The 15,522-nt window shown below is 40.6% G+C and overlaps 1 protein-coding gene across 1 annotated transcript; it reads right to left on the bottom strand.

Moving 5' to 3' along the window:
- Positions 1–1,994: 1,994 nt before the first annotated feature.
- IFIT5 (interferon induced protein with tetratricopeptide repeats 5) lies at positions 1,995–14,930 on the bottom strand. The gene is made up of 2 exons (XM_047826301.1): positions 14,638–14,930; positions 1,995–4,991 (listed from the first exon to the last, which is right to left on the bottom strand). The coding sequence occupies exons 1-2, from the start codon at positions 14,640–14,642 to the stop codon at positions 3,548–3,550; spliced, it is 1,449 nt and encodes a 482-aa protein (XP_047682257.1). The 5' UTR covers positions 14,643–14,930; the 3' UTR covers positions 1,995–3,547.
- Between the last annotated feature and the right edge of the window lie 592 nt (positions 14,931–15,522).

Below are 15,522 nucleotides of genomic sequence, written 5' to 3'. Positions count from 1 at the left end.
CCATTCTTCGTTCAGGGTCAGCTATGTGTCTCAGGCCTAACTAATGAGCATAACTTCCTCCCTGGCCATGATGACTGATTTGAGAATGGCACATCACTTAAGGCAGTCCTATCAGAGAGCAAAGCTAGACTTCTCAAGCGGCTGGGAGAGCAAATACACTCTTTCCCACTGCATTGGTATAAGAGTACATGCGGCAGCCATCTTAGTATCACAAAGATGGAGCTTTCTCAGAATGGAGCCAAATCTGATCAGAGCTGAGTAGAGTGATTATGTCTTGGTCACACCTCTTAAGATTAGGTCTTGCTTGAAAACAAGATTTATTTCTGCTACTATTTTAAAGACAAGTTAGGATTCCATTATCTGTTATTTGCAATGACTAACATTTTATATATAAACTTTTCCTCAACTTTTTAAAGAGGTATGGGTTATCTGAATTGAAGTGCTGAATGCTACCAAGTGACATAAAGCACTTTTAAAAGCCAAATGCTCAGGTAGAGGATATGAAAAACATACCTTTAAATGGCATGGGTGGAAAAACCTACACATGGGTAGATACCAAGGAGATATTTTGGTTGGGGCCACATTAATAGGAGTATAGTTCATAGAAAAAAGAAAGGATCATTCTACTATAGTCCTAAAACCTCAGTTTGGGTATTAAGTTAAACTTTGAGCACAAACCATTAGCAAAGGATAGAGACAATTTGGAGAGAACTAAAACTGACCATGATGGAGATGGGGGTGGGCTGAAAGAAAATAGCATGCTTAACTTAAAGAATTCTTAGGGGACAGAGAGCAATTGTCTTCAAATACTTTTAGACATATATAGTAGACACTTGGTTTTTGGCTACTCAGCATCACTTGACTTACAATAATAGCCACTGATATGTATTTGGTGACTCGTCCCTCAAATTTATCTGAACCTAGTACTGCCCCTAGACTATTAAATTACAATAGCCATTACATTCCCATTTTTGCTTAGGTCAGTTTGAGCTAGGTTTTATGCCACCTGCAATCAAGAGTTTTGATACAAAATGTCACCTCTAAAAAGGATTAGATCTTTGAGGCCCCTAAAGACAGACCAAAATGTATACACTTCAGGCCAAAAGTATGCAGTTAAATGGAAGGAACAAATTTCTAAGATTAGGACTATCTGAAGATGAAATTATCATTTAGGAAGATAATTCAACCTCCAAGTTTTGATGGTTAATTGATAAAGGAGAATGAACTCTGAGGTCTTTTTAAAACCTAAGGCTCTCTGAAATTATCTCTAAATAGTTTTAAATTTTAGGAAGGCAAGCCCAAAATTAGTGACAAAACTTACAGTTATTATAAGCATACTAATTTTAGTTCAGTGTTTTATAGAGTTGTATTTTTCATATACCAATTTTATACTTTCTTGGTGTTTATGACTTCTTATATGTTGGTATGTTATAATATCTAGTAAATTTTATTTATTTTTTTAAGAGAGTGAGCATGAGAGAGAGGGGCAGGGAGAGAGACAGAGAGAGAGAGAGAGAGAGAGAGAGAGAGAGAGAGAAAGAATCTTAAGCAGGCTCCACACTCAGTGTGGAGTCCCACGTGGGACTCTATCTCATGACCCTGGGATCCTGACCTGAGGCAAAATCAAGAGTCAGATGCTCAGCTGACTGAGCCACCCAAGCGCCCCTCTAGTGAATTTTAAAGTCACTTAATAGACTATTTAAGTATTTAAATAGAGGCTTATAGTTGTGTCATTGTTTTGATATCATAACTGTATTACATTGTGTGTAAATTCCTTACTTGGGAATATAACCTTAATTACATTATTCCCAGTGGGGGAAAATGACTTGCTGCAAAATAAAATATTTGCTGCAGAGTGTAACACAAGCTTCTACTGATAGGTCAGGACTTCAGTCCCAAATTTCTGAAATACTTAAGTAAAGATCATTCCCTTCCCATTCTTATTTCTTGAATAAGCAAATGAGCAAAATAAACAAAAACAGCAGGGGCTTAAGTAAAACAAGCATTTTTAAAAATTTAATTTATGAAATACACTGTAGTATGGATGTATGTTTGAATACGCATTGAAAAAATATCTGGAAGGATACATATTAAATTGTTAACAGATTACCATGGGGGCATAGAATTAGGGAAGGGTGAGGGGAGTGCTCTTATTTTAAATTCATATGCTTCTGTTAAGTTTGAAATTTTACAGTGAGAATTCATTACTTTTATAATAATCAAAACCATAACAGGAAAAAAAAAATTAAAAAGTAACAAAAAGTAAAAAACACACAAACATATATACAGTAGTTTTCAGAGCTACAGTAGAGGTATGGAGAATTAAATCACATGGCACACTTTCCACTAATACTGTGGTGGTAAATATAATTGTGTAGTCCATAATCAAAGAAGCAACATTAGATATGCTACTTTTAGCAATATCCCAATTAACAATGTCCCCTGGGGTAAGCGCCCTTAAGCAGTGACCCTTCAAGATGGATATTAAAACTGAAAGGATCTATAGGAAAACATGTCAGTCTGAAAACTTTAGACAAAAGAAAAAGATTCACAGAAGTAACTTCAGAATACTAAAATAGTGAACCAAAGATCAGAAATTGGGGGTATGAGAATGATCCAGTCCAGACCGAAACCCAAATCACTGAAATCTTGTTAATCTAGGGATGTATGTTAGGAACATCTATTTTACCCATTTGTCTATCATTTCTCCCAATTTCCCAATTAGTCTGCTTTCAAGCTTAACGATTTTAAACTAAAAATACTGCAATTTTAATGTGAAAGAATAAAATTAATTTCATCTAGATTAGTTTAAGTTCATTCTTCTAGTTAAAAGAACCAGAGAAACTTGAGATATGATTTTCCATTCATTTTTTTTCTCACAACTATTTCTAGCTACTTAATGAACATTTTGGGAGATAATGCTTGTGATTTCTCATGGGTCCCTTAGTTCTGTATTTAAAGAAATTTTTTTTCCTGTTCTAGATTTTTCTTTTATTAAAGTCACCATAGATAACAAGTTTTTTATTATTATGAACATTTTTCTTTCACCAAAGAGGATTCTTTAGGTGACTATCAGGTTCTCAAAGTGAGAACATCTGTAACTGAAGGGTTCATCTTCTGCAAGCTACACAGTTAAAAGCTTAACTAATATAATTCTGCTGAAAGAATATTCCTGACCTAGGTGTCAAGCGTTTATGCAGAATTATACTCACTGTGTGAATAATATGGGAAATTTGATAAAATTTAATAAAAACTTATTATAAATAACAAAGATAAAGGGTATAAAGTCATAATGACCAAACCATTTTTAAGAGTTATAAGAGCTGAAATGTTTCTGTTTCTCAAAGGATTATATGAATTTAAAAGAGAAGAAAACAGCAAAAAGATTCATCATTACGTATATAAAATAGTATTTAGCATAATGCTTAGTACATAATAATCATTCAAAAGAATTGGCTCTATAATGAACAATGGATTAAAATAATAAACAAAAAATACAACCCAAAATGAAGACAAAAGCTTATAACTAATCTCCTAGAGTATGTGTTTAAATAGAAAGTCGAAGTTCACAGAGAGCGGTAATGAATTCTGCGTTTTCTGGATCTACCTTTTGGGCCCTCTCATAGTACTCAGCAGCTTGCCTCTTTTCTCCTTCCAGCTTGTAAACAAACCCTAGGGCACTTAAACTCTGCACATCTGAAGCATTGTGACCAAGTCTCTTGATAGCTAATTTCTTCAGAGCACTTGTCAATTTGGTGCGTAAGGACGACCGGTCTTTGACCTTTAAGGCTTCTAAATAATGGTGGATAGCAGTACTTTCCGATTTGCGGTGAAATTCCTGAAAGCGGCCATAGTGATAGTGGATCTGATGTTTGTGATCATCAGTTATGTTCTCCAGACGAAGGGCTTTCTGGAAAATGTCTTCAGCATTGCTATACTGGCCTCCCTCAGCATACATGTTGGCCAGATCTGTGTAGGCAAATGCAAACATAGAGTCTCTTTCCACAGCTGCTTTGAAATGAGATATAGCAGATGTAATTAGCTCATCAACTTTTAGTTTATCCTTTCCTTTAGGTCTGTTGCGCGTGGCCTTCTTGATTTGGATCATTTGTGCCCTATAGCAAAGTCCCATCTGGTGATGCAGGAAAGAAGAGGTTGGTGTCACCTCCAAGGCCTTTTTCAAAAGTTCAAGAGCTTTGTCCCAGGAATTTTTTCTCCTGTAGAATTTGGCTGCATAACGAAGGACATAAGGTTGGGATGATATTTGGTCCAGGATTTCTTCAATATACCTTTCCCCTTCAGCTTCTGCATGTACATCTTGAAGCTTTAGTGCCAGAAAAACTTTAATGTAGGAGTTATCTGGGTTCAGGGTAACAGCTTTCCTCAGAGGACCCAGAGAAAAGCTCTTTATAGACCCCTCTCTGTCAGAATCATCCAGCCGATACACCGTGATGGCATAGCCAATGTTAAATTCTGGATTGTCAGGTTCCACTTCCAAAGCCTTCTCAAAAGCTGCTTTAGCCTTTTGGTAATACTTTCCTCCAAATTTCAAGAGTGCCCACCCTTTTTCACAGTCAATCTCAGGACGCTCCAACTTGTAGTTAGAAGGACTAGACAATTTCTTACAAACGTTTGCTATCTTGTCTATATACTTCTGAGCTTCTTTGAGCTGGTCCATGTGATAATATACCCAGGCATAGTTTCCCCAAGTGACCAGACTTCGTATTTCCTCTTTGTCTGAATGTTCTCGCCGGATTATTTCTTCTGCTTGTTCCAAGCATTCTAGGGCATCTTGATTTTGGCCTTTTAGGTGTTTCACATAGGCCAATAGGTTATAAAGAGTGAGTCTGGATTTTGTGGTAAGAAATTCAAGCTGTTGCCCAATTGTATCTTCCACATCAAACAGGTCAATGTCTTCCTTAAGTAAATTCCATGTAAAGTGACATTCTAACTCCAACAGAAGGGCCTTCAAGGAGTCCTTAGGAATTTCACTGCAAAGATAAAATCCTTTTTAACTTTGAAGAAATAAAGGAAATAATCAATCTTTAAACCTTAAATACTGTTTTTTGCTTAACAACACTTCTATCTTTTATTTGATCTTACAGTTCAAGCACTAGTCCCCTACAACTTTATACTAATTTCCTTGGTGTAGAGTTAAAGTCTAGAAATATTCTCATTATTTATTGCAAAAGCAGCTCTGGAGAGATGTCAGGGTTTTCTATGTTACAGAATATATATTTCCTTTGGCAGTCACTAACCCACCAGTACCTCCAATTTTTACAAAAGGGAATTTAAAATGTTTTTATTTACTTGCCTTAAAAATTAAGAATAATAACTATATACACAGTCAATAATTAATATAAAAATTACACTTCTGTATTATGAGTAGGAAGGGGGAGAAGAGGAGGTGAGAAATAAGAAAAAGCAGCACACTGGAGGAGACACAGAAGCCATACCAATGCATCATTTTTGTGAAAGAAGGAAGGACGAGAAGGAGAGAGAGACGAAGGAAAGGAAGGAAACCCCACAGAGAGAAAAGTCACAGAAACACACAGTAACTGGTATACCACAAGATGAGGAGAAGCATAAGTTTGAGACAGATAAAAGGAGAGTAACAGATATTTCCAAATAGATGGGGAAAAGGCAAAAGGAAATTTAGTAAGCTTAGTAAATTTGATATTAAGTGCTACATCCTTCTGAATTCTGGGGTCGTGGGCAACAATAGCTAATACTTATTATTACCCTATCATTGCCCCTAAAATTCACTTTACAATATTTGTTGAGCTCCCTTTGTGCAAGGCACAGTGGAATATCTGCAGGGCACACTGGAAACACTGTCTCTGAAACTAGGAAGATGAAGGGGAAAGGAAGGACAAGGAAATATTTATTCATTACTGAGAACCTTTTATGTGTAAGATTTTCTAGATAACCCTTGGTATGTAACTGCGAACAAGACACAGCCCTGCTTATACAGACCTTATAAGTAGTGAATTACAACTCAGCATGAAGTTTCTTGCAAGTGACCCAGGAAACATACGTAATCCGATGCTGTGGACATCTGTGGTTTTTACTTGGTAAGGATGCCTCTTTTGGTTTCCATTTCTGGAACATCTCCCTCTACTCTCAATCTATGTGATTTGAAATGGGATGTCTACTGCTTAGTCTGGGAAGACACATGATATTCCGGCCATCACCTGGTCCCAGGGATTTATTCAGAGATAGTCCAATTAAAATACAATTGTGCTGAAATGGGACTTTGATAGAACTATCCACCTTCCTTCTAAAAATTTTAAGTTGGTAGGATATAAGCTTAGATTTGCTGGTGGACATCTTTCCAAACTCGGGGAGAGTCAGCCTGCTTGAGAAACAATCTAACAGAGGAAAGCACAGCTTAGATGGGAAGAAAGAGAAATTGTTCATGACAGTAACTAGTTTTGCCTGGATCACCTTGTCTACTCTGGACTTCTATTTACTTAAGGAAATAACCTCTCTCTGTCTGCTTAAGCCACTCTGAATTAGGTTTCTACTGTCTGCAACTAATTTTTGGCTTTATTCATTTGTTTTGCTGATAGTGGTGGTGTGGCAGTCAGGAAAGACTTTCTAAATCTACTATTAACTATAATTAAGAAATGTACAGAAAATAAATTCCTTAAGTCTTCTCTCAAAGACGAAAATGCCCTAATTATGGGATGAACAGTACACAGGGCATGTGTGTGTGAATGTATGTTTATTTCCCTTTCTGATGCACACAGAATCCTCCACCCACTTGTATGTGAAATATATAGTTATATAAATGTCTTTGGGAATTATAGTAATAGTGCCCTCAAAACATTTATTGACCACCTCATGTCATATATGCCAGGCAATATTCTAGTTGTATGGATATAGCAGTGAACAAGTTAGAAAACGGCCCTTTCTTCGTGGCAATTCCATTCTGGGAGAGGAAGGAACAAAAGGAGTTGATGGAAAACAAATATGTAAACAAATCAATATGAAAACAAATGGACACTATAATTCCAGATAGTAGTAAGTGTTAATTAAGCTAAGAAAAAAAAAAAATCAGAGTAATGGGATTAAGGGTGATGGTGGTTGGGGGAGTACTTCCGTTATAATTGTGAATGAATAGCCTTTTTGAAAGGGGCAATTTGAAGTAAGAGTTTTTAAAAAAAAAATCCCTCTGGCTGCTCTGAGGAGAATGGACAATCAAGCATCAAGAGAGGAAGCTGGGAAACTGATAGGGAAATTATTTATTCAACCAAGATGTACTAAGAGCCTACAATGTAGAGGGCACTGTTCTAAGTGTTGGGATACACCTGTTAACAAAAGTGAAAAAACAACCTGACTTCATGTAGCTTATAATAGATAGGGCAGTGGTGTATACCAAGAAAAGACAAAAAAATAAATGGAAAAAAAATAAATGAAAGTATAGAGTATGTGAGATGGTAATAAAAAGAAAAATATAGCAGAAAGGGTGGTGGTGGGGGAATGGAAAGTTGGCAGGGGTTCTGAGAAGTGGTTAACATTTAAAGAACATGGCCAGAGCAAATCTCCCTGAAGGAGACATGAAAGAAGCTGTAGAGGAAATCCAAGGAGAGATGATGCAAGCTTACACTGTGGTTGCAGTATGGGGTTAGTGAGGACTGGACTCGTTATATTTGAGGCAGAGTTGACAGGTCTTTCTGATGGACTGGGTGTAGGGAGGGCCATAAGGAAAAGAGGAAATGCAGGATGATGCCTATGCTTTTGACTTCAGGAAGTTGATAAATCAAGAGGACTATCTGGAAATATTAATTTTGAGATGTCTATTACACACTCAAGTGAAGATACCAAGTATGAAGTTGGATATTAATGAAGAAAATACCAGGAACAAGGAGTGAAGTTAGAACTACAGATATAAAATTGGGAGTCATCACATGCAGATGAACTTTAAAAGCACAATATCTAGAATGAAATTACCTAAGGAGTGAGCATAGACAGAGAAGGTCAAAAACTAAGCCGCAGGACACTCTAAATGAAGCAGAGTAGAATGACCAGGAAAGGAGGCCAAGAAAGAATAATCAGTGAGGGAGCTGGAAAACTAAGAAACCTAGTATCAATGAAAGCCTAAGGAAGAAAATGTTTATTTTGAGAAAGAGAGATCAATATGCAAGTGTACAATGATTCTAAGAGATTGAGTAATCGAGGACAGATAGGAGATCACAGTTTTAGCAGGAGTAAAGCTGTGGAGGACCATGTTAAGTGTTTCACTAGAATGGTAGGGATGAAAATATTACTGGAGTTGGTTGAGGGGATAATGCAAGGTAAAGAAGTGGATATGGGGAATACAGGCCACTCTTATCAAGGAATTTTGCTATGAAGGAAGTAGAGAAATAGAGCTGTATCTGGAAGGAAGGTAGGAGGCTGAGGGAATCGTCAAAATAATTTGTACTCACAATATTTTTAATAACTTAATGATATGCCAATAGGAATGATCCAGTAGTAAGGGAAAAAATGATGCTTGGGGGAGAGAGGTGAGGATAACTGCAAGAAAGATAGAACATGACGCAGAAGCAAAGCTATACATTGTTAATATTCAAATCTTTATCTCCAGTCTCAAACTCCTAACCATGTCATCCAGCCCTTGACTACTTCTCTGGCCTCATTTTGTACAACTTTCTTCCCACTCACTGCACTCCAGCCACAGAGTCCTTTAAAAAAATTTCTATGTTATTTCTTCTGCGAAGTACGTATCTACCTAAGGGCATCTGCATGTACTTTTTATTCCCACATTCTGTGAACTTTTCCTAAGAGAGTTCTAGGGCTTACTTATTCTCACAATTCTTGTCTTGGCTCAAATGTCAGCGCTTTAAAGAGTGGTACCCCTAATCACCTTAGCTAAAGCTGCACCCCCACCTTGCCAGTCATCCTAAAGTCTAGTCTATCACATTTCCGTTTCTGTAGAGCACTTACATCAATATTTGGTGGGGGGTGAGAAGGAGGAGAAGAATGCTTTAAATCACATATGGTGGGGCGCCTGGGTGGCTCAGTTGGTTAAGTGTATGACTCTTGATTTTGGCTCAGGTCATAATCTCATATGCCAGGCTAGTGCTGGGTGTAGAGTCTGCTTAAGATTCTCTCTCTTCCTCTGCCCCTCCTCTGCTTGTGGATGCATGTTCTCTCTCTCAAAAACACCCAAAAAATATGAGATTGAGGTTTTAAATGGAATCAGACAGAGTCTTTAGGAACTGGAAAGGGGCTGTCCTAATAGCAAAAAGTAACCGAAGAGTTAGAGAACTGAATTAATTACACATTAGTAGTAGTGATTGGAAAAATAAAACCATTTCATATTTATAACTCAAATACTACTCCATGAATTGTTTTCCAATTTTTATAAATACTAAATGTAAACATAAATAATTGACTTAATATTATATTTAGGGGGCATTTAAGTTTATAATTAATTAATAAAATTAAATATACAGGTCTCACATTTTAGCATATGTAGTAGGTTCTACACCAGAGCTTTCCAAAAGAACTTCCTGCAATGATGGAAATGTTCTTATGTGTGCTGTATAATATGACACACTGGCCACATGTGGCCACTGATTACTTGAAATTTGACTAGTACAGGTAAGGAATCTAATTTTTTATTTACTTTTAATTAATTACAATAACCACATATATGACTAATGGCTACTATATGGGATGGGAGAGTTAGAGACACTGGGCCTACAGGGCTTAACAGATAAAAGCCCAACAGGTTAGAGCTTTCCTTTAACTTGAAATTTCTGCTATTTATTCAAGGTGAAGAGCTAAATTAAATGACAGACAAGGACATATTTAAAAAAAACAACTTAAACAAAGGACCTGGGCTCACTGCAGATTCAGTTTGTTAGTATGAATGTTATATTATTTCTAACATACTATCTAGAATCAGATGAGTACTCAAAACAAAACGAAACAAAAAAACCCTGAAGCTGGGGCTCCTGGGTGGCTCAGTCGGTTGAGCATCCAACTCTTGATTTCGGTTCAGGTCATGGTCTCACAGTTCGTGAGTTCGAGCCCTGAATCTGGCTCTGCAATGACAGTGCAGAGATGCTTGAGATTCTCTCTCTCACTCTCTCTTCCCCTCTCCCTATGATCTCTTTCTTTCTCAAGGTGAATGGATAAACTTAAAAAAAAAAAAAAAGCAAATACAGAAACATTAAAAAAAAAAAAAAGAAAATAACAACCCTGAAGCTACCATTGATAGTTTACTATATTCCAGGCAGTGTGCCAAGCACTTTATACGAATTATATGTAATTTTTCTAAGAATCTTTTATTATTTTCCCAATTTTATGGATGAAGACAGGGAGATAAGAGTTTAAAATACGTTTCCAAGGTTACAGAGCTATAAACTGGCTGAGCCCAGATTCAAACCTAGTTCTGCCTGACTGAAAAGCTTATGCCTTTCGACCATAATGGTATACTACTTCTTTAATATAAAAATTAGAGGTTGTTTACAGAAGAGCTTGCTTTAAAATATGTGATATATATAATGTATTTAAAATTCACTTTGCCTCAGGAGGACCTAAAAAAATAAAAATAAAAATAAAGGGATTTTAGAGAGCAGCTTAAAGAGCAGGTAAGAAGTCTGTGTGGCTGCCCATTAGAAAGGATATGTCAGATATTTACTGAAAGGTCTCAGGTTAAGAAAACAATGGTTTCAAATACGAACCCTCATTCTAAAGTCACAACATTGTACATTGCTGCAGTTGTTTTAGATGAACTACTTCTCGCCAGGACTTGCTGTGCACAGTGCTTTAGATAAGGAGTGGCAGAGAGATTTACTTAAGGATGATTAGTGATTCTCTCAAACAACAAAAAAGCTGGGTAAAAATATTTTAAAAATGAACCAGGGGTGCCTGGGTGGCTCAGTCAGTTGAGCGTTCTACTTTGGCTCAGGAGTTGGGCTCTGTGCTGACAGCTCAGAGCCTGGAGCCTGCTTTGGATTCTGTGTCTCCCTCTTGCTCTGTCTCTCTCTCTCAAAAATAAAGACTAAAACATTTTTTTGAAATGGTGCAAAGGAAGGGCAAAACTCTTAGTTATCAAGATCCAACTATCATCATTATTAAGAGAAGTGAATTAAAATATTTTTTTCCCACAATTCAAGACTTTCTAACGTAGACCTGATGATCTTCCAATATATTTCTTTGATCTCTGATCTTTGCCCTAAATTCCAAACTTAATGACTTTTTTTTTTTTCAACGTTTATTTATTTTTGGGACAGAGAGAGACAGAGCATGAACGGGGGAGGGGCAGAGAGAGAGGGAGACACAGAATCGGAGACAGGCTCCAGGCTCTGAGCCATCAGCCCAGAGCCTGACGCGGGGCTCGAACTCACGGACCGCGAGATCATGACCTGGCTGAAGTCGGACGCTTAACCGACTGCGCCACCCAGGCGCCCCACTTAATGACTTTTTATTCACATCTTCAGTTAGAAGTTCAACTGGCATCTCAGGAGCACCTGGATGGCTCAGTCAAGCATCCAACTTTGGCTCAGGTCACGATCTCACAGATGTGAGTTCAAGCCCCGGGTTGGGGCCTATGCTGACAGCTCAGAGCCTGTATCCTGCTTCTGATTCTGTGTCTCCCTCTCTCACTCTCCCTACCCCTCTCACACTGTCTTTCTCTCTCTCTCTCAAAAATAAACATTAAAAAAAAATAAACATTAAAAATAAACATCAACTGGCATCTCAAACAAACATAGCCAATCCAGAAATCTGGATTCCTTGAGCCTGTGCCTCAGGACCTCATCTTTTTTGGCACCTCTTAGTTCCACAGGCCAAATAATCTAGGAGAAATCTGATTTCTCTTCTTCCCTCAACCTCTCATCCAATACAACAGGAAGTCCTGTTAATTCTATCACCCAGATACATCTCAAATCCATCCACTTTTCTCCATTTCTACTCCATTTCTTCCTAGTCTAAACCACAATCACCTTTCCTTTGAGGTACAGCAAATATCTGGTCTCCCAGCATTGGCTCTTGATCCCCTCAGAGTACTAGTAAACTTATGAAAATGTGAACCAGATAGGTCAGTCTCATGCTTAAAATCTCCCAATGGCTTCCCAACACCGTTAAATATTAATCCAGCCCTTGTCATGTCCTAGAAGTCCCTAAAGGACTTGGTATTATCTATCCGTCCAACCTTTTCTCCTCCTACTTTCCTCCTCATTCACTGTTTTAGACATATTGACCTTCTTTCTCTCTCAAACATATCAAATTCAAGGACTTTTATCCCTGTTGTTTTTATTCTTGCAATGTTCTGTTCCTAAGTCTTTACATGACTAGTTCTTTCCTGTAACTCAGTTCCAACATTCCCTACCCAGGAGGCCACCTGTGGCAGAACTATCTAAAATAGCCCCCTCCATTCTAGATCACTTTCTTAGCCCATTACACTATTTTATTTTCCTTGTAGCTCTTAACACTTTCTGTATTGATCTATTGTTTATCTATTTCCCCCATTAAAGGCAATTTTTTTAAATGTTTATTTATTTTTGAGAGACAGAGACATGGCACAAGTTGGGGAGGGGCAGAGAGAGGAAGACACAGAATCTGAAGCAGGCTCCAAGTTCTCAGCTGTCAGCACAGAGCCCAATGTGGGGCTCGAACCCACCGGCCTGTGAGATCATGACCTGAGCCGAAGCCAGATGCTCAGCCGATTGAGCCACCCAGGCGCCCCTATTTCCCCCATTTTAAATTAAGCCCCATAAGAATAGGGACCTTGTTCTGATTTTTGTATTTCACTACTGTGTCCCTGGAATCTATTATTCCAGGCAATTAACAGAAGCTCAATAAATATTTGTTGAATGAATGTAGTTACATCCTGGCAAATTCTGGCAAGTCCAGCCCAGAGGTATAGGCGATCAGCATAACAAGTACCTGGATTCCAGAGGAGGGAATTCTTACTAGTTCTTCGCTTCCTGCTAATGGCTCCAAACTTTTCTCCCACTGCAGTACTCCCTATCCCACTTGTCTTTATATCTTGGCATACTCTCTGTCTGGCTCCATGTTTTGATTCTGAAAATAAATTTTGGACTATTTCCTATGGTGCTGACTGGGAAACCTGGTATGGCTGTCCCGTGGTAGTTTGTTCCTTACTCTGGTGTAACTGCACCAAACTCAGAGGCAAGACATCTCCTTAACAGCCTGCCCAGATGGGTGACAAATGGGCTAACCAGCCCCCTGTCCATCCACAGAGTAAAATGAACATCTGCTTTTGTTGTGAAGGTTTACACCAGCCCCCCCTCAAGAACGATAAGGAGGGCTGCCTCAGGTTATTCGAATGTGGTTGTGAGATCTCAATGGGCTATTCAGTCACTGAAGTGCCTTGCCCAGGCTCTGGAATTTATGCACAACTTGGTGCCTCGAGAAATGTTATTTTTTAAACTCTGCTTAATTTTTAAATTCAGTCTCTGGGAAGCTGGCAGAGAGAGGCTATTGTGTCTGAAAAGGCAACATTTATCTTTAGGCAATTTGGGGCTTTTTCTCAGGAAGAAGCAGTCTTTCATCGTCCTTGGGAGAAAGTCCCCACTGGGGTCCACCCCTCTTCCAGGGCATCCTGCATACACATACAGAGCACCCCCCTTTTCCTCCTCATTTCTTCAGGCACCGTCCTGATACCTCCCTCCCTTGTTACAGATGTGAGAAGCGAGGCACTTATTAAATTTCTTTTTTACTTAAAATAATAGTAAACATTTGCAAATATTAGGTACTACCCCGTGCATTAAGCCCACAGGCCTAAGATTTGGATGCCAGTAATTTGCACAGATAAGGAACAGACTCAGAGCGTGGAAGCAACTTTGCTTTGGGTCACCCAACGAGTAGATGTTCAGAGTCAGGATTGAGAAGAAAGGGCTTTCAGCTTCAGGAGCCCCAAATCTCACCCGTCAACTTATTAACTGCTTCACTAATCACGCACCGGGCAGGGTGCCAGCCCCCGGGGATACGAAACGGGACCCCACCACCAAAAGGCAGTAAAGGAGACAGATGAAGACACCCCCGTAAAATAGCGGATTGGGGGGAACAATAAGAATCTGGACGCGGCACAAAGGCAGCTCCCAGGAAGGGAAGGACTCAGACCCAGAATCGGAAAGGCAAAATGGCAGTAGTAGACCTAGGTGACAACTGCAGGGCTGCGGCCAAACCGCGTCTGTCCACCTCGGGGGGAATGGCAGCTGCGGTCCCGGGAAGGGGAGGAAGGCGACGGGCCTCAGGCGACGCGTGCCACGTAGAAGCCGCCCGGGAACGGCCCGGGGGCGGACGACAACCAAGCACGGCCGTCGCCGCCGCGGAGAAAAGCCGCAGGGAGGGCACAGGCTCCCGGGGCGCGTCGCCTGGCTCCCCGACCCGACAGTCCTGACCGCGGACGCCCTGGAGGGTCGGAGCTCCCGGGAAGCGCGCGCGGTCACCCTCCCCGCCAGGCCCGACTCCAGACGCCCGGGACCGGGACAGGGCTCTCGGGGAGCGCTCCGAACACGACGCCCGGCTGCAGGACGCAAGGGGCTCGGCCCCCGGCAGGGCCGTGCCGCTGCGCTGGCAACGGAATGAAAGAAAAACACCGGCTTGAAACAAAGGCCTACGCAGTCTGAGAGCAGAAGCGGGGAAAGCCCTCACCTCATGGTGGCTGGGCGCTGCGGGCCGTCCGGGAGGGGGGAGAGGGGCGGCTGTCCCCTCGGGCTTTCTCCTCAGGACTGGGATCCCCAGCGGCCGAGCGGCGGGACGCGCGCGGGCGGGCGTGTGCGCGTGCGCGGGGAGTGCGGGCGGGCGGCGCGCGCTTCCCGCGGGGCGTCGGCGGCGCGAGGTCGCTGCCCAGGCGTGGGCTTTGTTAAACGCAGGACCCGAGCGGGAAAAGGAAACTGAAAAGTGAATCTGATCCCGGACTAGGCGGAGTCCAGTTCCAGGAAACGGAAACTTATGCGAGAGCTGAGTGGGGCCCCAGCGGGGCTGAGGAACCCAGGGTGGGGGTGGGGGGCACGTTTACGGACCTCGCGGTGGTTCGGTGTGGAATTTGCAGCTGGCCCTCTGGACTTTGGGCTCTCCCCTGTCTCGCTGAGCCTGCGTGGCGCTAGAGCAACTTCATTTATTTTTAAATAAAACGCCAGGAGATCGTTCAGCATTATTTTTGTCGTAAGGGTGGCAGCGATGCTCTTTCCAGCTTCCCGCATCCTAAGCTGAAACTGAAGCCCCTGCTTCCAGTCTTGATTCAAACAAACAAACAAAACAGGTGCAGTGCTGTGCACCCGTGCCATTATTTCCGTTGGGCAAATTTAAAGAGATTTGGGGGGTATAATGCATATACATTTAAAAAGTTGATAGGTATTGGAGAATACCTTTGCAAAGAGGTTTATACACCTCCACTCACAGTTGTGTGAGAGTGCCTGCTTTCTGTGCCTTTGCCAACTGTGCTCCGTATAATAAGATTCGTAAAGATGGGGGTGGTATTTGTAGTCTAAGCAGAAAATGCCAAATACCCATAAACCAAAATTTTTGCTCATCTTG

The sequence above is a fragment of the Prionailurus viverrinus genome, chromosome D2, assembly GCF_022837055.1.
Source record: "Prionailurus viverrinus isolate Anna chromosome D2, UM_Priviv_1.0, whole genome shotgun sequence".
Lineage (NCBI taxonomy): Eukaryota > Metazoa > Chordata > Mammalia > Carnivora > Felidae > Prionailurus > Prionailurus viverrinus.
This window is presented reverse-complemented; position numbering and strand designations above follow the sequence as displayed.